The 27,999-nt window shown below is 43.9% G+C and overlaps 1 protein-coding gene and 1 long non-coding RNA gene across 2 annotated transcripts; one reads left to right on the top strand and one right to left on the bottom strand.

Annotated features, from left to right (window-relative positions):
* Positions 1-10: 10 nt before the first annotated feature.
* LOC132874229 (uncharacterized) lies at positions 11-26,350 on the bottom strand. Its single transcript, XM_060910218.1, has 12 exons — positions 26,253-26,350; positions 25,137-26,199; positions 17,482-17,650; positions 17,107-17,217; positions 16,435-16,616; positions 16,165-16,344; positions 15,867-15,987; positions 14,561-14,582; positions 14,275-14,469; positions 952-1,100; positions 235-310; positions 11-156 (listed from the first exon to the last, which is right to left on the bottom strand). The coding sequence occupies exons 1-12, from the start codon at positions 26,348-26,350 to the stop codon at positions 42-44; spliced, it is 2,481 nt and encodes an 826-aa protein (XP_060766201.1). The 3' UTR covers positions 11-41.
* Positions 5,205-13,938, top strand: LOC132874616 (uncharacterized). Its single transcript, XR_009651685.1, has 4 exons — positions 5,205-5,354; positions 5,498-5,660; positions 5,842-5,958; positions 13,784-13,938. It is a non-coding gene; the product is annotated as an uncharacterized LOC132874616 (long non-coding RNA).
* Positions 26,351-27,999: the final 1,649 nt, after the last annotated feature.

Below are 27,999 nucleotides of genomic sequence, written 5' to 3'. Positions count from 1 at the left end.
GTGTGTATGTGTGTGTGTGTGTGTGTGAGAGAGAATGAATTCTACAGTTGTGAGACGGTGAAGTCAGAAAGCTCCCCCTGCAGGGCAGACTGCAATGGTACAAGCCAGCATTCCACATTCGGGGCTGCAGGAAGTCTGTAGTCGATGGCAGAGCTCCTGGAACGACACACACACACAGTTAGGTTTAAGAGGATCGTTTAGAAATTAAGGATTAAATTTATTGCATGTACTTACAAGTGTGCCAGCACTTCCTGATCCGTGATTTTAACCTTTGACCCTGGTAACTCCTCATACTGAAGATCGGTTTTCCCTTGAACATCATATATTAGTGATTAACACACCACACTGTAAAATATAATAAGTTGACTTTACTTAAAAAAAATATGCAAAGTCGTTGCCTCAAAAAAAGTCATTTATGTTGATTTAGATAAATTAGATTGGGTTAACTTATTTTTTGTGAGTTTGCAGTACTCAAATTAACTTAGATTAGTTTGATTACATTAACTTATTTATTGTGAGTTTGCAGTACTCATCTTATATAATTTTGATTACATTAACTTATTTATTTTAAGTTTACAGTACAAGTTAATGTAATCAAAATTATATAAGATGAGTACTGCAAACTCACAATAAATAAGTTAACCCAATCTAATTTATCTAAATCAACATAAATGACTTTTTTTGAGGCAACGACTTTGCATATTTTTTTTAAGTAAAGTCAACTTATTATATTTTACAGTGCATCAGCACTGTCACAGGAGCAAGTCTGATTTTATTTGGTGCTGTTTTAAAGCAGAATGATTAAATTCAACACCAAAAACATCTGCACTATTTGTACCATCGTTTCTTTTCCATGTCCACTCGAATACGACAATCTGAGAATTACGAACATTGCATTTGACGACACCACAACAGTGCACCATTCTTTCAGAAATGCTTCAGTTCTCTTACCCAGAATGCCCTGGATGTTCACACTCTTTGGTTGTTGTTGAACAGAAGGCCAGAGAAAAGCCTCGCCGTCTTTCTTGTGGAGGAGGAAAACCACATGCACGGGTCCCATGGTGACGCTTAATTCATTGTCCCTCTGGAAGACTGACACGCTGTGGGAAGGCAGAATCACTCAGTTGGATTTCACACGCCTTTTTATGTCCTGTTATTTTCAAACATGTTTATCCCGTAACGTGTCCTGCGCCGCCCAGTGTGTTATCAGATTGTCCTGCCTTGCCCACCCTGCGTGGACTTGGTACTGGTTTCCGTTTCTTTCTGGTTGTGACCTCTTTTTCCCTCACCGTTCCTGTGACAAGTTGACACTGCCTTTGGGTCACAAGGGTAATGAAATGTGATTTCTAGAACTGCCTTAATTAACATTATCAATTCCAAAACTTTTAGCACCCTCTGTACAAATGTATCTCATCTCATTATCTGTAGCCGCTTTATCCTGTTCTACAGGGTTGCAGGCAAGCTGGAGCCTATCCCAGCTGACTACGGGCGAAAGGCGGGGTTCACCCTGGACAAGTCGCCAGGTCATCACAGGGCTGACACATAGACACAGACAACCATTCACACTCACATTCACACCTACGCTCAATTTAGAGTCACCAGTTAACCTAACCTGCATGTCTTTGGACTGTGGGGGAAACCGGAGCACCCGGAGGAAACCCACGCGGACACGGGGAGAACATGCAAACTCCGCACAGAAAGGCCCTCGCCGGCCCCGGGGCTCGAACCCGGACCTTCTTGCTGTGAGGCGACAGCGCTAACCACTACACCACCGTGCCGCCTAAATAAAAACGGAATGCAATAATTTACAAATCTCAAAAACTGATATTGGATTCACAATAGAACATAGACAACATATCAAATGTCAAAAGTAAGACATTTTGAAATTTCATGCCAAATATTGGCTCATTTGAAATTTCATGACAGCAACACATCTCAAAAAAGTTGGGACAGGGGCAATAAGAGGCTGGAAAAGTTAAAGGTACAAAAAAGGAACAGCTGGAGGACCAAATTGCAACTCATTAGGTCAATTGGCAATAGGTCATTAACATGACTGGGTATAAAAAGAGCATCTCGGAGTGGCAGCGGCTCTCAGAAGTAAAGATGGGAAGAGGATCACCAATCCCCCTAATTCTGTGCCCACAAATAGTGGAGCAATATCAGAAAGGAGTTTGACAGTGTAAAATTGCAAAGAGTTTGAACATATCATCATCTACAGTGCATAATATCATCAAAAGATTCAGAGAATCTGGAAGAATCTCTGTGCGTAAGGGTCAAGGCCAGAAAACTATACTGGGTGCCCGTGATCTTCGGGCCCTTAGATGGCACTGCATCACATACAGGCATGCTTCTGTATTGGAAATCACAAAATGGGCTCAGGAATATTTCCAGAGAACATTATCTGTGAACACAATTCACTGTGCCATCCACCGTTGCCAGCTAAAACTCTATAGTTCAAAGAAGAAGCCGTATCTAAACATGATCCAGAAGCGCAGACGTCTTCTCTGGGCCAAGGCTCATTTAAAATGGACTGTGGCAAAGTGGAAAACTGTTCTGTGGTCAGACGAATCAAAATTTGAAGTTCTTTATGGAAATCAGGGACGCCGTGTCATTCGGACTAAAGAGGAGAAGGACGACCCAAGTTGTTATCAGCGCTCAGTTCAGAAGCCTGCATCTCTGATGGTATGGGGTTGCATCAGTGCGTGTGGCATGGGCAGCTTACACATCTGGAAAGACACCATCAATGCTGAAAGGTATATCCAGGTTCTAGAGCAACATATGCTCCCATCCAGACGACGTCTCTTTCAGGGAAGACCTTGCATTTTCCAACATGACAATGCCAAACCACATACTGCATCAATTACAGCATCATGGCTGCGTAGAAGAAGGGTCCGGGTACTGAACTGGCCAGCCTGCAGTCCAGATCTTTCACCCATAGAAAACATTTGGCGCATCATAAAACGGAAGATACGACAAAAAAGACCTAAGACAGTTGAGCAACTAGAATCCTACATTAGACAAGAATGGGTTAACATTCCTATCCCTAAACTTGAGCAACTTGTCTCCTCAGTCCCCAGACGTTTACAGACTGTTGTAAAGAGAAAAGGGGATGTCTCACAGTGGGAAACATGGCCTTGTCCCAACTTTTTTGAGATGTGTTGTTGTCATGAAATTTAAAATCACCTAATTTTTCTCTTTAAATGATACATTTTCTCAGTTTAAACATTTGATATGTCATCTATGTTCTATTCTGAATAAAACATGTAATTTTGAAACTTCCACATCATTGCATTCCGTTTTTATTTACAATTTGTACTTTGTCCCAACTTTTTTGGAATCAGGGTTGTATTATTATTATAATACATACACATGAGGGCAGCACGGTGGTGTAGTGGTTAGCGCTGTCGCCTCACAGCAAGAAGGTCCAGGTTCGAGCCCCGTGGCCGGCGAGGGCCTTTCTGTGCGGAGTTTGCATGTTCTCCCCGTGTCCACGTGGGTTTCCTCCGGGTGCTCCGGTTTCCCCCACAGTCCAAAGACATGCAGGTTAGGTTAACTGGTGACTCTAAATTGAGCGTAGGTGTGAATGTGAGTGTGAATGGTTGTCTGTGTCTATGTGTCAGCCCTGTGATGACCTGGCGACTTGTCCAGGGTGAACCCCGCCTTTCACCCGTAGTCAGCTGGGATAGGCTCCAGCTCGCCTGCGACCCTGTAGAACAGGATAAAGCGGCTACAGATAATGAAATGAGATGGTTTAAAAGCTCAAAGACGTTTGAAAATTACAGAACTGAAATGTCAGAGGAAGAATGAAATAAATGTCTAAAGCTGTTCTATACCTCAGCACGACAGCGAGATGGCACTTTCTACAAAAAAACAACACTAAAATCAGTTTGTGCCGCCATCAATTGCTTTTTAAGAAGTCCGCCTGAGCGGAAATTATTTTGTCAGACATTTTGTAAAAAGATTTTATTTATCAGACTTGCAAAAAATTAAAATAAAAATGCTCCGTTTCTCAAAATCCAGTGAATGTGGATAGAATAAAACAGTTATTCCACTCAATCTCATCATACATGGATTATAGACAACTCGGTGCTATGCGCCTCATCGCCTATCAGCTCATGTACAACTCGATTTCATGGAATAACTGTTAAATATTAAATCTTTACACACAGTTCTATGCAAAAGTCTTAGGCACATGTAAAGAAACACTGTTGACCAAATATGGCTTAAAAATAGTGAAATGAAATGTTTCAATATGAAAAACATTAATATATACAGTAATCAGTAAGCCGTAATAAATATAAGAAGTCAATATTTGGTGTGAGATGAAATTTCCTTTGCTTTAAAAAATATATTACTAGTCTGAGGTCCAGTGAGTGCAGTTTTATGCGGAAATGATCTGTAGGTTTTACTGAGCATCTTACAGAACCAGCCACAGTTCTTCTGGACACTTTGATTGTCACACTCACTTCTTCATTTTACACCAAAACCCAGCAGCCTTCATTATGTTTTATTTTTAATCTGAAAAGTGCTCTCATGGATGGAATATGCTGCTCAGACACTTACAAACATTGTTTTTTCTGTAACATTTGATTTTGTGCTGGAAAAAAGTGAACGTTTGGAACTCCATGTTTTTGTAATGTTTTGACTCAATGTAGAAGTCATAAAATAGAAATCTATCACAAAGTTTGCCTGAAAAAATGACTTTTGCACAAAACTGTAAATAAATAACACAACATGCCCTCAAAGGAATACAGAAGAATGTCATTTATGCAAACAGCAGACACACTGCAGTGACAGGTACAGCATTTACCACCCGCCCTGATCTGGAGTCAATTCTACAGTTCACTAGAGCACGAGGATGGGTTTAGTTCGGCCTCAAACCCACAGTTCATCTCTAAAATCCTCCTCGATTATCCAGTGGAGCAAGATTTCACAGAATAACATGCAGAGTAAGATTCCACAGTGTGAACAGAAAGTGGGAGCACAAAACTAAAAACATACCAGAGTTTAACTTCTTGTGGTGAGGTGAGGCACTGAGAGTAACCAGTGACTTTCTCTTCATGTTAATGATCGGCCTAAATTAAATAAAGTGTTGTCACAAGGCTCTTTAAGACACAGGAATCCTGAATTGTGGTTTAAGTGTACGAAATAACAGTGACTCATCTACAAAAACATGTCTGAACACCTTCTGATCAGGTTAATCGAGGGAAAGACGTATGATGGTGTTGTGAAGAAGAAAGAAGAGGCACAGCAGCAGTACAGTCGAGCAGTATCTCGAGGAGAAAGTGCCGGGATTGTCAGGTACCACAGAAACAGAAATAAAACTGATTACACAGCTGGATTATTGCAGCCAGGTGAGAAAAAAGGGATTCAAGTCATGAATTCATGTCTCTAACCGGCTGAATGAACAAGCATAAAGTCTAATTCCCATACAACTCTCATCAGTAATAATAATAATAATAATAATAATAATAATAGTGCTTGTGATGGGCTTCAGTGCAGTAGGAAGGACGCTGGAGGAGTTTAAAACCTCAGTGACGGTGGCAGCTTTGAGTAAGGTGACCTTTGAACTCACCTATGAAGAGCTGCTAAAGCGACGACTCGGCAAATACAAGTTACAAATCCACGCGCAACCAATGCAGCCTGTGGCAGATTTCAAGGTGATGTCAGACCTCAAGGACGCACAACAACTCTGTCTTGTTCCAAACTGCCTTTAAGGATTTACTGCTAATTTAACAAGCAATAGATACGATTTGAAGCGGTAATTTTCCCGTCATAATCATGTAACAACAAGGTAAATTACAGCTGTAAGATTTCACACTGAGGCCGTGTCTCCACTAGATTGACGTCTATATTAATGAGCATCCAGGTCTTTCCTTCCTGGAGGTCAAAGGAGGGCTGAAGACTCAGGAGCTCTCCGGGGCTGTGATCAGCACTCTGGCCGAGTCGACCAAAGAGGTGAGAAAAATTAAAAACAGTAAAATTATGCTTTAGTGAACCATTTAGATCAACTCCAAAGCCTCTGTCATTCAGAAATTGATTAATTAGTTCATATTATTATTAAGGGCGGCATGGTGGTGTAGTGGTTAGCGCTGTCGCCTCACAGCAAGAAGGTCCGAGTTCGAGCCCCGTGGCCGGCGAGGGCCTTTCTGTGCGGAGTTTGCATGTTCTCCCCGTGTCCGCGTGGGTTTCCTCCGGGTGCTCCGGTTTCCCCCACAGTCCAAAGACATGCAGGTTAGGTTAACTGGTGACTCTAAATTGAGCGTAGGTGTGAATGTGAGTGTGAATGGTTGTCTGTGTCTATGTGTCAGCCCTGTGATGACCTGGCGACTTGTCCAGGGTGAACCCTGCCTTTCACCCGTAGTCAGCTGGGATAGGCTCCAGCTTGCCTGCGACCCTGTAGAACAGGATAAAGCGGCTACAGATAATGAGATGAAATATTATTATGTCATATTATATTATCTGTCTCTCCTCGTTCGTACGTGCAGGCATGGGTCAACTTTTACCCCACACGCGAGCAGCAAACACAGTGTGAAGGTTGTGGAGAAAATGGACTAAACGGAGACCTGCTCATAGAGTATGATGTGAAGAGACCACATCAAAGTGGAGAACTTCAGGTTTAAAACCTCAGAAATCGTCCATCCTAAACTATCAGGATGAAACTACTAAACATTAAAGTGCATATCCTGGACCAATTTCCTTTTTTTTCAAATATGAAAGTCTGTCCCTTTACACACTCATCCAGAAGGGTAATTTTGCACAAGGCCATCTGTCTACAGCAGAAAAAAATAAAATAACAAAACGAGTCTGGAAGAATCCCAAGGGAGCCTGGAGCCAGATTCGTGACGTCACCTGTGGAAGCGCCAGCAGGCTGAGAGAGCTTGCACGGTTTCAGTGCACAGCCTGTGTAGACCAAGTTTAGCAGCAAGCAATTTTGCGTTGAAATATGGAATTGTCACCTGAGCGCAATGTTACTTCACCTTTGGATGAAGAATGTAATGTTGCTACACCCTCCTACGATACATCTGTTAACCATTTTAATAATTATGTGATAACGTTGAAGAAATTTGCAGAAAACCACCAGGTCGTTTTCTCATAAACAAACCAGCGCTGACGTAGGATTCAGAAGGAGGCGTCCCCCCACACGTGACATCATGAAAATCAGTGTTTCTTGGGAAATCAAAATGCCAAGTTTTTTCAGAGGCGGACCAATTGACAAAGTTGACTTGACTTGACAAATGGCTTGATTTCAACTGAATTTTTCTACGGAGCCCCTAATGTGTCAGTGCTGATGAAAAAACGGGGGTGTCAAGAAAACGAGCGCTCACTTTGCTGGGCGTGTTCTCATTTTATTAAATCGCGCGCTCATGTTAAATAGAGTGTGCATTTGTTTACGTAAACCGTGCGCTCGCCCTGCTCAGCCGTGCCCATGGAATATACATCGTGAGCACAATTTACAGAAACGTGGCCACGATTTATAAAACGTGTTAACGTAATTTAAAAATAATACATTCAAACTTGTTAGCACGAATAAGTAAAGCGTGGTCACAATTTATACCAGAAAACACAATGTGCCCGATTCACAAGTGGGTCAGACGGGGTTATTTGCCATTTCGCAATGGATCTTATAAGCGTTTACCATGGGTTAGGTATGGAGCGCAAACATATACTTTCAGCGCTTGCCTCCCAGCATGGTATTATCTTAAGTCTGAGCACATTGAACAGAATGCTGAGGGTAAATGGTCTTCACCGCCGGTGTTCTGATAAATGGTCCTACATCTGCGACGCGTCCTACAGTAGGAGGGGATGTCAGACATGTCTGTCGAGCAGTCCTACATTGCAGGAAATCCTACAGTGTGATTCAACTTTAACTTTTAGTCATAGTTCGCGGTTTTTCCCTCTGCAAAGAACATGCTTCTACACTGATACAACGTCCACCAACCCTGTCAGAATTCATATGAATGTAGGACGTCCTGACAATTCAAACGACTCCATCAGAATATGCTTTTACATTCATATGAATCTAGGACGCTCTGACTCTTCAATTGACCCTGTCAGAATATGTAGAATTAATAGGTTTTTTTTGGTCACAATTCACAAGTACCATTTGCTCTATTAAGATGAGTGTAGGACGTTCTTACAATTCAAATGACGCCGCAGGACGTTCTCACAACTCATATGACCCCATCAGAATATGCTTCTACATTAATAAATTAATGTAGGATGTTCTGACAATTCAAAAGACCCCTTCAGAATATGCTTCTACATTAAAATATGAGTGTAGGACGTTCTTACAATTCAAATGACGCCGCAGGACGATCTGACAACTCATATGACCACGTCAGAATAAGCTTCTACAGTAAGTAGGACGTTCTGACTATTCAAATGACCATCGGAATATGTTTTTACAATATATGAATGTAGGGTGTTCTGACATATGCTTCTACATTAAAATAGGAGTGCAGGACGTTCTGACAGTTCAAACGACCTCGTCAGAACATTCCTTTACTTTAATATATGAATGCAGGACTTTCTGACAAGTCAATGACCACCAGAATATGCCTTTACATTAACATACCGTATGAATGTAGGAAGTTTTGACAATTCAAATGACCCCACCAGAATATACTACACTCACTGTAAAAAAGAATAAGTTAAGCTTACTTGAAAAAAAGGTGGAAACTCAAATAAATGAAGTAATATAACTTGTTCTCTTTCAAGTTATCTTTACGTTTAAAAGTAATCTCCACTGAAAATATTTGTTATCCTTACTTGGAACTTGAATGTTGAGGTTGCTTAAAACTAGTAATGTTTACTTCATACCAGCTAGTAAAGGTTACTTGGAACAAAGTTGTGTTTACTGGTGTTAAATGGGTTTCTCTTACTTTCAGCTGCGTAATGGAACCTAATTCCTGATTGTAAGGTTTACTTGCAGAATCTACACCTTACTTATAGTTTGTAAGTATCAGCAACTTGAACAATTAATGTCTCACTTACACAATGTAATGTAATTAAATGTTATGTTATTTTTATTGCAATACATAAAACGGCATAACATATTGGAGCATCAATACAGTTTTCATTCAGTCAATAACTTTTTTAAAGCTTACTTTCATTTAACACATCCAACCCAGAGAAGCATAACATTCCACTTAAAGTGTCAGTCCACCATTTCTGGAATTAAACTCATTTTCTCCACCTCCACTCGAGTTAAATAACTGAGTTTTACCTTTCTCCTATTCATCCAGCCGTTCTCCTTGTCTGGCGACGCAACAGCACACAGAAAACAAACTTCCACAACTAATTTTGAATGATTTCATTTTATTGGAACACTTCAAGATGGCCAACTATTTGTTTTGAACAGGTTTACGGATTTGCACCAAATCTTACAAAACTGATTACAAAAACTGATTACATTTTGGATGTCTCAAATGGCACACACGCACATACGGTACACACGCACACACAGCGCACCAGGCTCTCACACACACAGCAATATTTCAGGGAGATATTTCAGATGTATTGCAAGACTCACGCAATGGTTAGAAATCAGCATTATGTTAGATTAAGTAGTAAAGACTGAATGCACGCCGTTAATCTGCACCGTTTATTCTGCACCGTTTATAGCACAGCTGATGTAGGACAAAAATCTGTTCAAATGCCAAGAAATGACGTTTTGTGCTCTGCGCATGCGCAGTGGGGCTTTGTAGGACGCATTGATGTGTAGGACCATTTATCAGAACACCAGCGGTGAAGACCATTTACCCTCAGCATTCTGTTCAATGTGCTCAGACTTAAGATAATACCATGCTGGGAGGCAAGCGTTGAAAGTATATGTTTGCGCTCCATACCTAACCCATGGTAAACGCTTATAAGATCCATTGCGATGTTCTGGCTCTACCCCGAGGTCTCCTCCCAGTTGGACGTGCCCAGAAAACCTCCAAAGGAAGGCACCCAGGAGGCATCCTAATCAGATGCCTGAACCACCTCTGCTGATGCTTTTCAACATGAAGGAGCAGCGGCTCGAATCCGAGATCCATCCGGATGTCTGAGCTCCTCACCCTCCTCATCTCTAAGGCTGAACCCAGTCACCCTACGGAGAAAGCTCATTTCAGCCGCCTGGATCCGTGATCTCATCCTTTCAGTCACTACCCGAAGCTCATGACCATAGGTGAGGGTTGGAACGTAGATTGACTGGTAAATTGAAAGCTTTGCCTTCTGGCTCAGCTCCCTCTTCACCATGACTTCATGGAATAACTGTTAAAAGTTCGCTAAAGCAACCATTCATCATCAAACCAGAAAATCATCATCGAACAAGTAAAAACTGTTGCACAGTTAAACACACACTGGGCTAAAATGCCATAGCAAATGTCATCTGACCCAATAGCAGGGCAAAGTAACAGACACACACCAATCAGCTATAACATTAAACCCACTGACACACAGGTGAAGTGAATCACATTGATGATCTCGTTACAGTGGCACCTGTGAAGGGGTGGGGTACATCAGGCGGCAAGAAAGAGAACAGTCAGTTCTCAAAGTTGATGTGTTGGAAGCAGGAAAAATGGGCGAGTGTAAGTGAGTGACTTTGACAAGGGCCAAATTGTGATGGTGAGATGACCGAGTCTGAGCATCTCCACGGCAATGGCACAACTTGTGGGCTGCTCCCGGTATGCAGTGGTTCGTACTGAACAAAAGTGGCCCAAGGATCCGAAGGACAACCTGTGAACCAGCGACAGGGTCATGGGTGTCAAAGGCTCATTGATGTGTGTTGGGAGTGATGGCTAGCTCATATGGTCCAATCCAGAAGAATAGAAGAGCTTCTGGAGCACAAACTACTGAAAAAGTTCATGCTGGTGATGATATAAAGGAGTCAGAACACAGTGCATCACAGCTTGCTGCGTTTCTGGACCCAGGAATGTGAAGAACGCCTGCTTGAGTCGTGGGAAAAGAAACCCCAACTCTACAATATCAGGACCCAGGCATTTTCCAACCTCAGTCGCAAGATAAACTCAGTGAAATACATCTCCAAGAAACTGGAGACTTCTGATGAGTGACCTGTTGTTAGCTCAGCGAGCTGTCCAATGTTATTTTATTGCTGAACAGTTCACTGTTACCCAAATACAACTTAGCACGATGAACATCTCATGCTTAATGTTATGAATCATTTGTAACGTCAGCTTAACATAAGGTTTGCATTTGAGAGAGTAAGATCGGTGGCCTGAGAAACCATGATGACTTTGGTCATATTTAACAAGCCCTCCACTTTGTCGCTGTCAAATGAGACCAAAATATCAAAAAGAAAAAGTAGGCAAAAAAAAAAACCCTGTCTTGTCAGATTGGCACTTGCTTTTCTGGTCATTCTGCTCCCAGTAACTGCAGTAACTTTGGAATGTTGGGGTTAGTTGGGCATGATGTGGGCAGTGTGCAGCAACCTGCAGATTCATCTCTGGTGTCTCTATCATCTGAAACCAGAATTGCTGATCATGTTGTTTGTTTTTGCTTCTTTACGTTAGACTCGTTTGGCAATGAAGATGATTTTGGGAGATCTGGCCGCAGATGACTACTTTGCCCTGATTGTATTTCACAGTAATGTACACATCTGGGATAGGCTCCAGCTTGCCTGTGACCCTGTAGAACAGGATAAAGCAGCTAGAGAATAATGAGATGAGATACATACACATTCCTTTCAGGTTCATCGTGTCTTTCTCTTTCAAAATTCTCTCAAAATCATCTTTTTGTAACGAAGCAAACCTGGTGGCCATGTTTGTTTACAAACTGTCTCAGTCACTCACCAACATGGAAGTTTTGCGTCTCCAATGTGTGACGTCATATTGTCTTGACAACCATGCAATATCGTAAACCATATTCAACACTCATTCTCCATTGAGTAGAGTGACGTAATAAATGCAAGATAAGCGATATGCTAACACTACTGCATGCTATAAAACCAAATGCTAGAAGGGAATAGAGCATGTTTTTATTCCATCGATAAGATGTCCTGGATGTATAATAATTCCCGATATTTCACTCCGATGACGTCACTCCCAGTGTTTTCCTGCTGTGTTGTCAAAATGGCGAACCAGTTCAAAATGAAAATTCTTCTCATTAACTTGTGTATTTTTTTGTGTGTGGACGTGTCCATATAATATAAAGAACCTTACACAATGACGCAAAGATATGATGTTTGTCTTCCCAAGCTGAAAAATACTTTCACCAGTTGAAGATAAACTTCATATCTTCACTCAACTGTGTAACATCCTCAACATCTCGAAAGTGTATATAAATGTGTGGAAGTAAATATTTATACAGTATTTAACTGGTAAAGCAAATGTTGGTCTATTTTAAACAAATTCTAAAAGATAGAGTGGATCTAAAAAAATCTACACACCCCTGTTCAACTGAACATTTCCAAATGTCTGATTTTCACTGCATGTCGATCCAAGTGGCATTTATTTTAAAGAAAGATCCCACGAGCACACTTTTCAAGCAAAGCATTTCCCAAAAAAGAGAGATTATTTCTATAATAATATAAAAACAATAGATAAATTGGTCATAAGGAGATGAAAAAGTATTTGGACACGCAATAGTGGATTCATAAAAGATCAAAAGTTGCTGAGTTTTGCTGTGCAGAACTTCTTAACAACATCTGGGCCTGGAATCATCTGGTTTCTGTCATGTGTCGTGGAAATTTCAGCCAATAAAACATTCAGTTTACCCACATGAGAGCATCAACAATCTGCCTGGGGTGCATATGGCGTCTACCCTAATTTGCATAATTGCAGTCAATAATGAAGATACGGAGTACTTAATCCCTAATGAGCAGTTTCCACACAAATCGTTTCTTTTCCCCCAGTTCTTCACTGATTTTGATTCTTTCTGGTATGAAGGTAGGGGTACCTAGGGTGCATAGAACTTCTACCCAGATTTGCTTCATTACAATTACTAATGAAGTTCCAGTATGGACTAACTAAGCCTTAATGAGCAGTTCAACAAAAATCACTTCTTCTCAGTCAATTCCTCGCCGTTTTGGATTCTTTCTGGTAAATAGGTCGGTATTTCTAGGGTGGATATCACTTCTATATATAGCTTGTAGATAATGTATATAGCTTGCAACATTTATTGCAGAAGGTGGCCCACTTTAGATCATTCCTTCTGGACCAAACGGGACCAGAGTGAGCTACGCTGTCACTGACGGTCTCGTTTCTCCATCGCATCCCACAGCTGCTTTCTGTAGGGTTGAGGTCAGGGCTCTGTGAATTTTTTTTGTTGTTGTTGTTTTTTCCCCCAAAAGGTACCTGTTGCAAATCTGACTCCAAAAGGCCTCTGTGCTCTTCTGAGTGAACACCAGCTGGAGGAACAGCAGTCTGCACCGCCTCTGTGCTTCGTTCAGTTTACATGGAAACGGTTTTGTTTGGTGTCTCCACACAAACATCTCCCATCAGATCAAATCAAACGAAGCTAAACCGAGACTCGTCTGAAACTCAGACGGTTCTCTGGAACCTGCTGTCTTTCTGTACATGTTCTTTTGCAAAATTCACCCCTCACTTTTTTACTCTTGAGACTGATGAATGGTTTTTGCTGCGTTCCTCTCCCTCTTTACCCAAGCTCGTTGAACCTGTTTTGAGGAATAGTTTGAATTCTCATTGTATCTGGTCGTCCTTGATATCTGAAGCGATCCTTGCTGCTGTTTCTTGCCCGTTACTGTTCATTTTACTCACAACAATCTGACCCAGTCAGTTTTCCTTCACAAATCCTTCATCTTTTGCCTTTTTATCCCCAGTTTTTCCTGATCTGGTGAATAGAGTGGTTTTCTTTCTGAAGTCGATGATGCTCCGTTCCACAGCGGGTCCCAAGATGATTTGTAGTCGGTGTGTGTCGTCAGTTACCTTCACAATTTCACTCAGGTGCCTTGAGCAGAGGAACCACACGGTGTCGTTCATCACATTCATTATGGATGGAATTGTGATGAACAGAAAAGGCTTGAGTGCTGAAATAATTTTTTGTCTAATTATGACCAGTATATGCATTATTTATGATATGTTTTTAAACATAATTTTTTGGGAAATGTTTTGCTTGAAAAGTGTGCTTGTGGGATCGTTCTTTCAAATAAATGCCACTTGAGTGTTTGACATTGTTTTTTAATGCAGTGAAATTCATCTGAAATTCTGTAAGTTTGGCTTTCGTGGAGTTGTACAAATACTTTTTGGGCCCACTGTAGGTTCTAAAATGCAACTGGATTTTAGAGTTTTATCACCTTGATATCTTCCTGACAAATATGCGTGTCTTGTATTGCCAGAATGTCTGTGTGGCTCCGCCCCTTCTTTGGGTTTGTGGGCGACCTGTGTGTCCTCCTCCTGCGGTTTCGTGACCACCATGGAGGTGAGCGGAGTCACGAATTCATATTTCAGAGAGAGATCCAGAGCTCCTTTCCTGGCTGCTTCTTTCTCGTCCCCTTTGAGCGCCACTCTAACGGACAGAAACGCAAACGTCACAACACGTTAATTCACAATATCACTTCCTCCTGGAAAGCATGAAACAATATCGAGTAAACACTCACTCTTTCTCCAGGAGCTGTTTCACTGCAAGCAGAGATGCCTACCCCAAATTTTGAATTTCAGTATTCTTGAAAACATTTTTCAGTATTTTGGAATGACTTTCAGTAACATTAATTTATGCGCATTTCCATTATAAAGAGGTGTATATACCAATATGTTTAACATTTAAATTATTAAAAAGAACTGTTTTGTGTGAATTGAATAAACAAATCGCGAGCAGCCATCTCAACTGAATTTCCACTCAACAAATTTCTAGAGCATACAATATATCACATTTTTCTAAATACAATAGTGTTCCCTGTTTGCAGACATTACGGTTGACTACCAGTCATTGGTATTGAATGTAACTCCTCAAAAGTATTATATTATATTGCCTGGCAAAATGTTCTACCTGTTAACGGATTCTAATAAAATAAAAAAAAAATTTCTTATTTCATGCCAAAGAGAGTCCGACATTGTTGTCTTAATGTCCCAATATATAAATACTTCAGCATAATGCTTCAGAAGAGACACTGAATAAAATGACATTTATAATTGTATTTAAAACAGTGGAATGATCAATTTTTTGCCACAATCCCAACAGCACTAATCATAAAATTCTGTTTTTGATCATACTACATGGACATTTGCACTTGCAACACTGAAAAGACTTTGAATTAAAGAAGTACAGCCAGTGTTTGATATTTCAGTGAATAAAAATCAAATATGTAAAAAGAAACTGAATAAGTTTAACTCACATTTCATGGCACTAATTGGCAAGTTCAACTCCAAGCATAGGTCAACCATCACCGCTTCAGCACGGGTCACGTTCCGTGTCTTTTCATCCACAGATTTCGTAAAAAACTGCTGGATACCCCCAGATTTACTTTCCGCCTGACTCGCCATTTCAGCATACTCCATATGTTTTTTTTGTAGTTGACATGCCGCGTGCAGTCATCGCGACCACCATGAGTGATGTTAATGTCAATTCTACACAGTTTGCAGTGCGCGTATCCATTGCCCTTTTGACTGGGTGTAATGCACGGCCATTCTACCATATCGAAAATAGCGCGAACAAATGTGCGGAATCTGCGCATGTCACACACAGCATGTGCAGACTCTGCGCATGTCACACACAGCATGTGTGGTTGTCGTAAAAATAAATAGCCTAGCCGTGAATCGCGCATGGATTGAAAAAATTGCTTGGACATTTAAAAACAACTCACTGAAATTTTTTAAGACTTTATAATAATTCCGTACAGAATAACACTGTTTGCTGTAACATCGTATTTACGTAACTTTTCCGTACAAAATACGGCCAATCCGTACTAGTAGGCATCTCTGCTGTAAGATAAGCCAACAGTCTCTGAATAAAGTTTTCATGTTGTGGTAAAACTTCGCTGACGTCTTTTGTCGACACGGAGTCCTGGTATGTTACGTTTGCGTTTTTCTGCAAATAAAAGTGGGAAATGTGAAGAAAACAAAACAGAACACTTCATTTCCATCAAAACTGTCACACACTCAGGATTCTCAGAATCATTCTCGAATTGAATTCAGATTGACAAGCAGCAGATTGACAGGGACCTGGATTTGAAGAGCTTTTTTGTTCGAGCAGTGGTGATCTTACTGAAATAGTGATGACCTCGGTTTGGAAAGTCTCCAGACTGTTGTCTGTGATTCGTCCAGCCACCACGATCTCTGAGCCGTTATAATACTGCCTGAAACTGGTCTGGGTGAGGTTTGATGCTCCGGTATATTTCAGTTGGACGTCAGTTAAGAGCGGCGTGGCCACTTCCTTATAGAAACCCTACCAAAGCATGAAACAGGGTTGAATCTCTGCCACTCCGTCACTGTTTAAAAGATTATCCCTGTAAATGACTCGCACACTCAATCCCACCTCCAGCTGGAGGTCAGCATCCGAGTCCTCGTAGATCCTGCGAGCAACTCCATCGTTTTCCAGTGCCATTTTCTCCAAGAAATCAAAATTGACATCAAATCCAAACCCCAGGCAGTAAAGTGGAAATTTACCACCAATGGCCTTTTTGACATTTTCCTGAATTCTTCCTGTGTTTGTTTCACCTGTGGGACACAAACCTGTGAGACCGGACCAACTGCACAGTCACTGTCCTGTCTCAAAGAGAGCAGAGAGCAACTAGAATCCGAGGGGTTTTGAGAGGTCATTAATAGTTGTCCCTGTGGTTCCTCTTCAGTCGTCTGAGCTCACAAACTGTGAAATAAATCTTACAATATGACACCATAGTTGAATTCTATACGAGAATTATTGTATTGATAGAAATCGTGTTTTATCACTGAATTCACAAAGGAAGTAGAACAGTGTTGGTGGATGAGTTAATCAATAACAGTGTGTAAATATCGAGGAAAGAAATCTCGAACATGTGGGAATGCAGTTTAGACATGGCGACTGTGTGTGTGTATTAATGTTGGCCTAGTGGTTCACGTGTCCGCCTCTCGACCGGGAAATCATGAGTTCTACTCGTGGTCGATGTGCCTTGTGGCATGGGAAGGACTTTTACTCTGTGTGTGTGTGTGTGTGTGTGTGTGTGTTTGCCTGAAGTGGGGTCCCCATCAGTCAGTAAGATGAGGAGGGAGGCAGAACCCTCTCGTGGGTGGTTTTTGATCATTTCCACCCCATCCAGCATGGCCTGATTGATGTTTGTACCTGCAAGGGAAGTGAACGATGTCTTCACTTATTAATGTTGACATTTATTCAGAGATTTAATCAAGTAATGATGTGAGTCTTTTATCAATTCAGTGAAATAACAAAGCAGTGATATTTCAAACATGACCATTTAACAGACCACATTTTTTCCTTGGTCCAGGTCATAAACGTTTGGAAAGTTAGATCAGGTTTATCTGGCAAATCTCTTGACACAGAAACTAAAGCTCAGACTCCAATTATGTTGAATGTTGTGCACCTTTTTACCTCCGGCAGCCTCAATGTTTGTCACAAAGGACTTTGCCTCCTGCAGATTTGTCTCTGTGGCTTGGAGAAGTTCATGTTTCCAGACGTGTACATTACTGTGAAATACAATCAGGCCAAAGTAGTCATCTGTGGCCAGATCTCCCAAAATCTTCTTCATTGCCAAACGAGTCTAACGTAAAGAAGCAAAAACAAACAACATGATCAGCAATTCTGGTTTCAGATGATGGAGACACCAGAGATGAATCTGCAGGTTGCTGCACACTGCCCACATCATGCCCAACTAACCCCAACATTCCAAAGTTACTGCAGTTACTGGGAGCAGAATGACCAGAAAAGCAAGTGCCAATCTGACAAGACAGGTTTTTTTTTTTTTTGCCTACTTTTTCTTTTTGATATTTTGGTCTCATTTGACAGCGACAAAGTGGAGGGCTTGTTAAATATGACCAAAGTCGTCATGGTTTCTCAGGCCACCGATCTTACTCTCTCAAATGCAAACCTTATGTTAAACTGATGTTACAAATGATTCATAACATTAAGCATGAGACGTTCATCGTGCTAAGCTGTATTTGGGTAACAGTGAACTGTTCAGCAATAAAATAACATTGGACAGCTCGCTGAGCTAACAACAGGTCACTCATCAGAAGTCTCCAGTTTTTTAGAGATGTATTTCACTGCGTTTATCTTGCGACTGAGGTTGGAAAATGCCTGGGTCCTGATATTGTAGAATTGGGGTTTCTTTTCCGACGACTCAATGTTACGGGTACCGGCGGGTACCACACATACAGCTTATGCTCTCTCTGGAAACAGGAGAAATTAATGAAACAAAGAAACTCCACGTCCGTTCTGTCTTCTCGCTCAGCAGAAAGAGAGAGGAGGATTTATTAAAACATTCACAATTTAAATCCTCCACTGTTATACTGTCAATACATATACACCCAATGTTCTGTATGTAAAGAGACACAACTTCAAAATAAAATACCATTTATCTTTGTCATCATTCAGCCAGTACTGAGTTATAGGTTTTGTTTGATTACTAAATCAAAATTGACAACCACTGTTGAATATAAATATAGCTTAGACTACCAATCACATATGCTTAAGAGCATGTTTCCTGTTTCAATTTTTAAATCCTTTACTCTTCTGAAAATGCATGAGCTTACAGATGTTTAACTTGTTTTTAACCAATTTTTACATTATGAAATATAAGAACTCCTAGAACTGCCACCTTATTGTGGTGGAGGGGTTTGTGTGCTTGAATGATCCTAGGAGCTATGCTGTCGGGGGCATTATGCCCCTGGTAGGGTTTCCCAAGGCAGACAGGTCCTAGGTGACAGGCCAGACCAAGAGCAGTTCACCAAAAAACCCCTATGGAGAAAAAATCCAGGACCGTGACGTCGCCCGGTAGGACGCAGCCGGGGCCCCACCCTGGAGCCAGGCCTGGGGTTGGGGCTCGTATGCGAGTGCTTGGTGGCCGGGCCTTTGCCCATGGGGCCCGGCCGGGCTCAGCCTGAAGAGGTGACGTGGGCCCGACCTCCTGTGGGTTCACCACCCACGGAGGTAGCAGTAGGGGTTTGGTGCAATGTGGATTGGGTGGCAGTCGAAGGCAGGGGCCTCGACGACCTGATCCCCGGACACAGCGGCTGGCTGTTGGGACATGGAATGTCACTTCGCTGGGGGGGAAGGAGCCTGAGCTTGTGCGGGAGGTTGAGAGGTACCGGCTAGAGATAGTTGGGCTCACCTCCACGCATAGCTTGGGCTCTGGAACCCAGCTCCTCGAGAGGGGCTGGACTTTCCACTTCTCTGGAGTCGCCCGTGGTGAGTGGCGGCGGGCTGGTGTGGGCTTGCTTATAGCTCCCCAGTTCAGCCGCCATGTGTTGGAGTTTACCCCAGTGAACGAGAGGGTCGCCTCTCTGCGCCTTCGGATTGGGGAGAGGGCTCTTGCTGTTGTTTGTGCCTACGGGCCAAATAGCAGTATAGAGTATCCGGCCTTCTTGGAGTCCCTGGGAGAGGTACTGAGGGGTGCTCAGACTGGGGACTCCATTGTGCTACTGGGGGACTTCAATGCTCACGTGGGCGACGACAGTGACACCTGGAGGGGCGTAGTTGGGAGGAACGGCCTCCCCGATCTGAACCCGAGTGGTGTTTTGTTATTTGGACTTCTGTGCTAGTCACGGTTTGTCCATAACGAACACCATGTTCGAGCATAGGGGTGTCCATAAGTGCACGTGGCACCAGGACACCTTAGGTCAGAGGTCGATGATCGACTTTGTAGTCGTTTCATCTGATCTCCGGCCCTATGTCTTGGACACTCGGGTGAAGAGAGGGGCTGAGCTGTCAACTGATCACCACCTGGTGGTGAGTTGGATCCGCTGGCGGAGGAGGAAGCTGGACAGACCTGGCAGGCCTAAACGTACAACCCCAATTCCAAAAAAGTTGGGACAAAGTACAAATTGTAAATAAAAACGGAATGCAATAATTTACAAATCTCAAAAACTGATATTGTATTCACAAAAGAACAAAGACAACATATCAAATGTCGAAACTGAGACATTTTGAAATTTCATGCCAAATATTGGCTCATTTGAAATTTCATGACAGCAACACATCTCAAAAAAGTTGGGACAGGGGCAATAAGAGGCTGGAAAAGTTAAAGGTACAAAAACGGAACAGCTGGAGGACCAAATTGCAACTCATTAGGTCAATTGGCAATAGGTCATTAACATGACTGGGTATAAAAAGAGCATCTTGGAGTGACAGCGGTTCTCAGAAGCAAAGATGGGAAGAGGATCACCAATCCCCCTAATTCTGCGCCGACAAATAGTGGAGCAATATCAGAAAGGAGTTCGACAGTGTAAAATTGCAAAGAGTTTGAACATATCATCATCTACAGTGCATAATATCATCAAAAGATTCAGAGAATCTGGAAGAATCTCTGTGCGTAAGGGTCAAGGCTGGAAAACCATACTGGGTGCCCATGATCTTTGGGCCCTTAGATGGCACTGCATCACATACAGGCATGCTTCTGTATTGGAAATCACAAAATGGGCTCAGGAATATTTCCAGAGAACATTATCTGTGAACACAATTCACCGTGCCATCCGCCGTTGCCAGCTAAAACTCTATAGTTCAAAGAAGAAGCCGTATCTAAACATGATCCAGAAGCGTGGACGTCTTCTCTGGGCCAAGGCTCATTTAAAATGGACTGTGGCAAAGTGGAAAACTGTTCTGTGGTCAGACGAATCAAAATTTGAAGTTCTTTATGGAAATCAGGGACGCCGTGTCATTCGGACTAAAGAGGAGAAGGACGACCCAAGTTGTTATCAGCGCTCAGTTCAGAAGCCTGCATCTCTGATGGTATGGGGTTGCATTAGTGCGTGTGGCATGGGCAGCTTACACATCTGGAAAGACACCATCAATGCTGAAAGGTATATCCAGGTTCTAGAGCAACATATGCTCCCATCCAGACGACGTCTCTTTCAGGGAAGACCTTGCATTTTCCAACATGACAATGCCAAACCACATACTGCATCAATTACAGCATCATGGCTGCGTAGAAGAAGGGTCCAGGTACTGAACTGGCCAGGCTGCAGTCCAGATCTTTCACCCATAGAAAACATTTGGCACATCATAAAACGGAAGATACGACAAAAAAGACCTAAGACAGTTGAGCAACTAGAATCCTACATTAGACAAGAATAGGTTAACATTCCTATCCCTAAACTTGAGCAACTTGTCTCCTCAGTCCCCAGATGTTTACAGACTGTTGTAAAGAGAAAAGGGGATGTCTCACAGTGGTAAACATGGCCTTGTCCCAACTTTTTTGAGATGTGTTGTTGTCATGAAATTTAAAATCACCTAATTTTTCCCTTGAAATGATACATTTTCTCAGTTTAAACATTTGATATGTCATCTATGTTCTATTCTGAATAAAATATGGAATTTTGAAACTTCCACATCATTGCATTCCATTTTTATTTACAATTTGTACTTTGTCCCAACTTTTTTGGAATCGGGGTTGTATGGTGAGGGTCTGCTGGGAACGTCTGGCCGAGCACTCTGTTGGGGAGGTCTTTAACTCCCACCTCCGGGAGAGCTTTTCCCAGCTTCCGAGGGAGGCGGGGGACATTGAGTCTGAGTGGACCATGTTCTCTACCTCCATTGTGGACGCAGCTGTTCGGAGCTGTGGCCGCAAGGTCTCCGGTGCCTGTCGTGGCGGCAATCCCCGAACCCGGTGGTGGACACCGGAAGTAAGGGATGCCGTCAAGCTGAAGAAGGAGTCCTATCGGGCCATGTTGACCTCCGGGACTCCTGAGGCAGCCGACGGGTATCAGCAGGCCAGGCGTGCTGCAGCTCGGGCAGTTGCGGAGGCAAAAACTCGGAACTGGGAGGAGTTCGGGGAGGCCATGGAGAAGGACTATTGGTCGGCCTCGAAGAAATTCTGGCAAACCGTCCGGCGCCTCAGGAGGGGGAAGCAGTACTCTGCCAACACTGTTTACAGTGCGGGTGGGGAGCTGTTGACCTCGACTGGGGACATTGTCGGGCGGTGGAAGGAATACTTTGAGGATCTCCTCAATCCCACCGTCATGTCTTCCACTGAGGAGACTGAGGCTGATGACTCAGAGGTGGACTCGTCCATTACCCAAGCCGAAGTCACTGAGGTGGTTTGCAAGCTCCTCGGTGGCAAGGCACCGGGGGTGGATGAGATCCGCCCTGAGTATCTCAAGTCTCTGGATGTTGTGGGGCTGTCTTGGTTGACACGCCTCTGCAACATCGCGTGGCGGTCGGGGACAGTGCCTCTGGAGTGGCAGACTGGGGTGGTGGTCCCTCTTTTTAAGAAAGGGGACCGGAGAGTGTGCTCCAATTATAGGGGAATCACACTTCTCAGCCTCCCAGGGAAAGTTTACTCCAGGGTACTGGAGAGGAGAATTCGACCGATAGTCGAACCTCGGATCCAGGAGGAACAATGCGGTTTTCGTCCTGGTCGCGGAACACTGGACCAGCTCTATACCCTTCATAGGGTGCTCGAGGGTTCATGGGAGTTTGCCCAACCAGTCCACATGTGCTTTGTGGATCTGGAGAAGGCATTCGACCGTGTCCCCCGTGGTATTCTGTGGGGGGTGCTTCGGGAGTATGGGGTTCGGGGCTCTTTGCTAAGGGCTGTCCGGTCCCTGTACGAACGGAGCAGGAGTCTGGTTCGCATTGCCGGCAGTAAGTCAGACCTGTTCCCAGTGCATGTTGGACTCCGTCAGGGCTGCCCTTTGTCACCGGTTCTGTTCATAATTTTTATGGACAGAATTTCTAGGCGCAGCCAGGGGCCGGAAGGAATCCTGTTTGGGAACCACAGGATTTCATCTCTGCTTTTTGCGGATGATGTTGTCCTGTTGGCTTCTTCAAACCAGGACCTTCAGCATGCACTGGGGCGGTTTGCAGTCGAGTGTGAAGCGGCTGGGATGAGAATCAGCACCTCCAAGTCCGAGGCCATGGTTCTCGACCGGAAAAGGGTGGCTTGCCCTCTCCAGGTTGGTGGAGAAGTCCTGCCTCAAGTGGAGGAGTTTAAGTATCTCGGGATCTTGTTCACGAGTGAGGGAAGGATGGAGCGTGAGATCGACAGGCGGATCGGTGCAGCCTCCGCAGTGATGCGGTCGCTTTACTGGTCCGTCGTGGTGAAGAAGGAGCTGAGCCAAAAGGCGAAGCTCTCAATTTACCGGTCGATCTACGTTCCGACTCTCACCTATGGTCATGAGCTTTGGGTAATGACAGAAAGAACAAGATCGCGGATACAAGCGGCTGAAATGAGTTTCCTTCGCAGGGTGGCTGGGCGCTCCCTTAGAGATAGGGTGAGAAGCACAGTCACTCGGGAGGAGCTCGGAGTAGAGCCGCTGCTCCTCCACATCGAGAGGAACCAGCTGAGGTGGCTCGGGCATCTTTTTCGGATGCCTCCTGGACGCCTCCCTGGGGAGGTGTTCCAGGCATGTCCCCCCGGGAGGAGGCCCCGGGGAAGACCCAGGACACGCTGGAGGGACTATGTCTCTCGGCTGGCCTGGGAACGCCTCGGTGTTCTTCCCGAGGAGCTGGCCGAGGTGTCTGGGGAAAGGGAAGTTTGGGCTTCCATGCTTAGACTGCTGCCTCCGCGACCCGGTCCTGGATAAGCGGAAGAAGACGAGACGAGACGAGACGAGAGAATTGAAGAAATTAGAATATGTTTATAATTAAGAATGTGTCTACTTATTATAGAATACTGGAATAATATGAGAAAATAAATGAGTAATGTAATATTAATTGATTGTGATGTTTTGCGTTGAAGGCTTCACAATGAATCTTCCTTAGTTTTAGCCTGGCAAGCCAGACTAAATGTGAATATTTGCCACTCGTAGGCAAAAATATTTTTGGCCGCTAGGCGGGTGGGTCTAGTTTACTAGGCTACCGTAGTTTGCCACCTTTAACTTGTTCAGTGTTGTCACCTAGTGGAGAGAAGAGATATTGTCTATATTGATATCTGAATTTACCAGGCAAAAACAAGTTCGGCCAATTGATTTGCTACCTAGGTCAATTTACTTCAGTCCTGTGGACATTTACGGTCCGTGTAGACATCTCATCTCATCTCATCATCTCTAGCCGCTTTATCCTTCTACAGGGTCGCAGGCAAGCTGGAGCCTATCCCAACTGACTACGGGCGAAAGGCGGGGTACACCCTGGACAAGTCGCCAGGTCATCACAGGGCTGACACATAGACACAGACAACCATTCACACTCACATTCACACCTACGGTCAATTTTAGAGTCACCAGTTAACCTAACCTGCATGTCTTTGGACTGTGGGGGAAACCGGAGCACCCGGAGGAAACCCACGCGGACACGGGGAGAACATGCAAACTCCACACAGAAAGGCCCTCGCCGGCCCCGGGGCTCGAACCCAGACATTCTTGCTGTGAGGCGACAGCGCTAACCACTACACCACCGTGCCGCCCCGTGTAGACATAACGGGGGAAAATTGCCCCCCCTGAAAAAAAATTCAGGAGCCGCCACTGGCTTAATTTATTATTTCACCAACCTGGAAACAGGAGAAATGAATGAAATAAAGAAACTCCACGTCCGTTCTGTCTTCTCGCTCAGCAGAAAGAGAAAAGCCGCAAAGGGAATCAAACTGACATAAAGCCCCTGGGGCCATGTAAACACCACACTGCCCCCTGCTGTCAAACACCCATTACTTCTCCTGATATGTACATCAAGTACTTTAGTGCAATGTTAGCGAATACAGGTTGATTATCCCTTGAATAAACACTCAAAGCATTAATTATGAAATTACAAAAACTACCACAAATGTGATAACACTTTAGTGGGCATCACACGCTCCCTGACAGAAAAGAATGGCTCCCGACATTTCTAAAAATCTTTATCTCAAACCTTTGAACATTTTCATCTCTTAACCTTGGTTCTTAAACCTCTATTTAACACACAAGCATTGTGGGTGGACTGTATGTGGCTGGTGCTTGGTAAGTATATGGCATGTATGGTGTCTGGGTGTAAAGGACTGGCTGTGAATATGGCACACAAATAGGTGGGAGGTATGGAAAGAGTGAGTATGCAGATGTTGGGTGATGGGGTGCCTCCATGACAGGTACATAGGATTCTGTGTGTCCAGTCACTGAGTGAACTGTGGCATGTGACTGTGTTGATGGTTCACCTAATGACTCATAGGTGAGGAAATGGCGTGGCCTCCTCTCATGAGCTGATCTTCTGATCTCTGAATGACTGTGCTCCACAGGAGGGGTCAAAGGTCGAGTTTCTGACTCAGAGTCTTGGAGTTCATCGTTTCCATTTCCTTCCACAGGTCCAGCAGGTACAGGTAGGTTCTCATCAGTGTCTCGTCTCTCTTCAACAGGATTTGGTAAGTGTTCAGGTACAGTATGACTTTCTTCCCTTACAGGTGCTGGTCCTTGGCTCAGGTTCCCTAGATACATGGTGAGTTGCTTAAGGTCAGTGACAGGTCTTTTCTCTGTTCTTTCTGCAGGTCTCCTCAACCAGTATCCTGGGCCACAGTCCTCATCTGAATCATCCTCACTGTCATCACTTGTGTCTGCTTGTCTTTGAGTGTCTGTCATTCTCTCTTGTTTTTGTCTGTGATGTGTTTTCTTCTCAGGGATGGATCTGATGTCAGGTGGAGTGATATCGACAGGTAAGTCGTTCACCAGCAACAGGAGATTGCGGTGCAGTGTCCTGGTTTTCTGTTTGTCCCAGCCATCAAACGGGAGGACATCCCCATTCACAGCATACACCTTTAGCTCTTCCTGATCACCAATAATGTCACTGAGTGGCCTTACAGTAATGTCAGGTAAGTATGTACTCTTCCAGTCTCTGTCAATCATGCTTACTTGAGCTCCAGTGTCTAACAGAGCACTGACTGCTAAGCCATTTAGGTTACAATGGGTGAGAGCTCTCCCTCCAATGAGTTTGGCTAGGCGTTCCCTTTTGCTGTGAGGTAAGTCATGAGTGAATTGAGTGAATGTCTTGTTCGGTTGTTTTTGTCTCTTTTTCATTATTTTGTCCTTTGTTGAATCGTTTTGCTTGGTCAGTCTCTCATTTTCAGGCTGATCAGTATGACAAGTGTCAAGTTGGGACGATTGCTGAGACCCGGTCACTGTTTGTCCCTCAACAGGGACCGGCTCCAGTTTCCCTGACGGGTTGGCCTCTTTAGACAGCCGACCGCCCGGTGCCCTTCTTCACCACAGTGGAAGCAATGAGGACAGTCAGGACAATTTTGCTCCACACACTTGTCACAGCCGTATGGTTTCTCTCTCCTGCGGTCTCCTCTGCCTTTCCCATTGTGGCTTAACTGTCCGGCAGCCTGTGTTTGCATTGACTGTCTCATGAGCTCAACCACGCCTGTAAGCTGTTCAAGTTTTTCTGTTAACTGCTGGATCACATCTGTTTTTGGCTTTTTCTCCTCCTTTACACTGGGAGACTGTACCGCGCTGACTTCAGACTGAGCACTGTGAACATTTGTGAGTCTTTGGCGAGTGGCAGGACCTAGCCTTCACTGCCTTTCACTTTCATCGCACATGATTCTCTTCATCTGTTTCAGAATAACCTCATCTGACACTCTGGTGTCCACTAGCAATGGCTTTAGCTCTCTGCGGACATCTTCATGCTTGTGACCTAAGCCCTGGTACACTGTGTGGAGAAACACATCCTGCACTGTGCTTGCACTATACTTGACATCTGTGTCAGCATGTTTGGAGGCCAACATGATCTTCTGTTTGAGTCCTATGACTCTGTACAGGAACTGTTGGGGTGTCTCATTGTCTTTTTGTTTGGTGCACACGAGCTCCTGGAACAGCTCGGTGTTACTCTGCTCACCCAGGTGGGAATGGAGGAAGGCTTTTAATTCCTCTACTGTCAGATCATCTTTATTCATTAACATGTCTTTAAACGTTCCAGGTTTGATGACTCGTAGGACAGCTCTTACCACCTCTGCATCACTGAACTGCTCCTTTAAGCCCTCTTCCATCTGCCGACAGACACTGTTGTAGCTGAGATCCGACCCTTAGTCCCCTATCTGACCCCCCTGAATCTTCAGTTCCCTACGGTGAAGGTAGGACAAGTCTCTTAAGGAGAACAACTTGTCATGTGTGGGTGATGCAGCATTTTCACTTCTGGTGCCTGCTACGTTGCTGCTCTGTGAGGTGAGTTCTGTTTTTTTGGACGACTGTGGTGCCAGTTGTGGACTGGGTGCAGAGGTGGAAAGAGTACTAAAATATTATACTCAAGTACAAGTACTGTTACTCTGATGAAATTTTACTTAAGTACAAGTAAAGTTACCAGACAAAAAAATCTACTCAAGTAAAAGTAAAAAGTAGATCATTTAAAATGTACTTTGAGTAAAAGTAAAACGTTACTTTTAATAATGGGTGTTTTCTGCCTCCATTGTGTTGTGCAAAAATGAAAAAGAAGAGGAAACAAGGATATATGTACATCTCAACCCAGATGTTTTATTTAAAGGAAGTGTATCGAATTCAGTGGCGGCTCCTGAATTTTTTTTCAGGGGGGGCAATTTTCCCCCGTTATGTCTACACGGGGTGGCACGGTGGTGTAGTGGTTAGCGCTGTCGCCTCACAGCAAGAAGGTCCTGGGTTCGAGCCCCGGGGCCGGCGAGGGCCTTTCTGTGCGGAGTTTGCATGTTCTCCCCGTGTCCGCGTGGGTTTCCTCCGGGTGCTCCGGTTTCCCCCACAGTCCAAAGACATGCAGGTTAGGTTAACTGGTGACTCTAAAATTGACCGTAGGTGTGAATGTGAGTGTGAATGGTTGTCTGTGTCTATGTGTCAGCCCTGTGATGACCTGGTGACTTGTCCAGGGTGTACCCCGCCTTTCGCCCGTAGTCAGTTGGGATAGGCTCCAGCTTGCCTGCGACCCTGTAGAAGGATAAAGTGGCTAGAGATGATGAGATGAGATGTCTACACGGACCGTAAATGTCCACAGGACTGAAGTAAATTGACCTAGGTAGCAAATCAATTGGCCGAA

This window comes from Neoarius graeffei, chromosome 26 (genome assembly GCF_027579695.1).
Source record: "Neoarius graeffei isolate fNeoGra1 chromosome 26, fNeoGra1.pri, whole genome shotgun sequence".
Classification (NCBI taxonomy): domain Eukaryota; kingdom Metazoa; phylum Chordata; class Actinopteri; order Siluriformes; family Ariidae; genus Neoarius; species Neoarius graeffei.
This window is presented reverse-complemented; position numbering and strand designations above follow the sequence as displayed.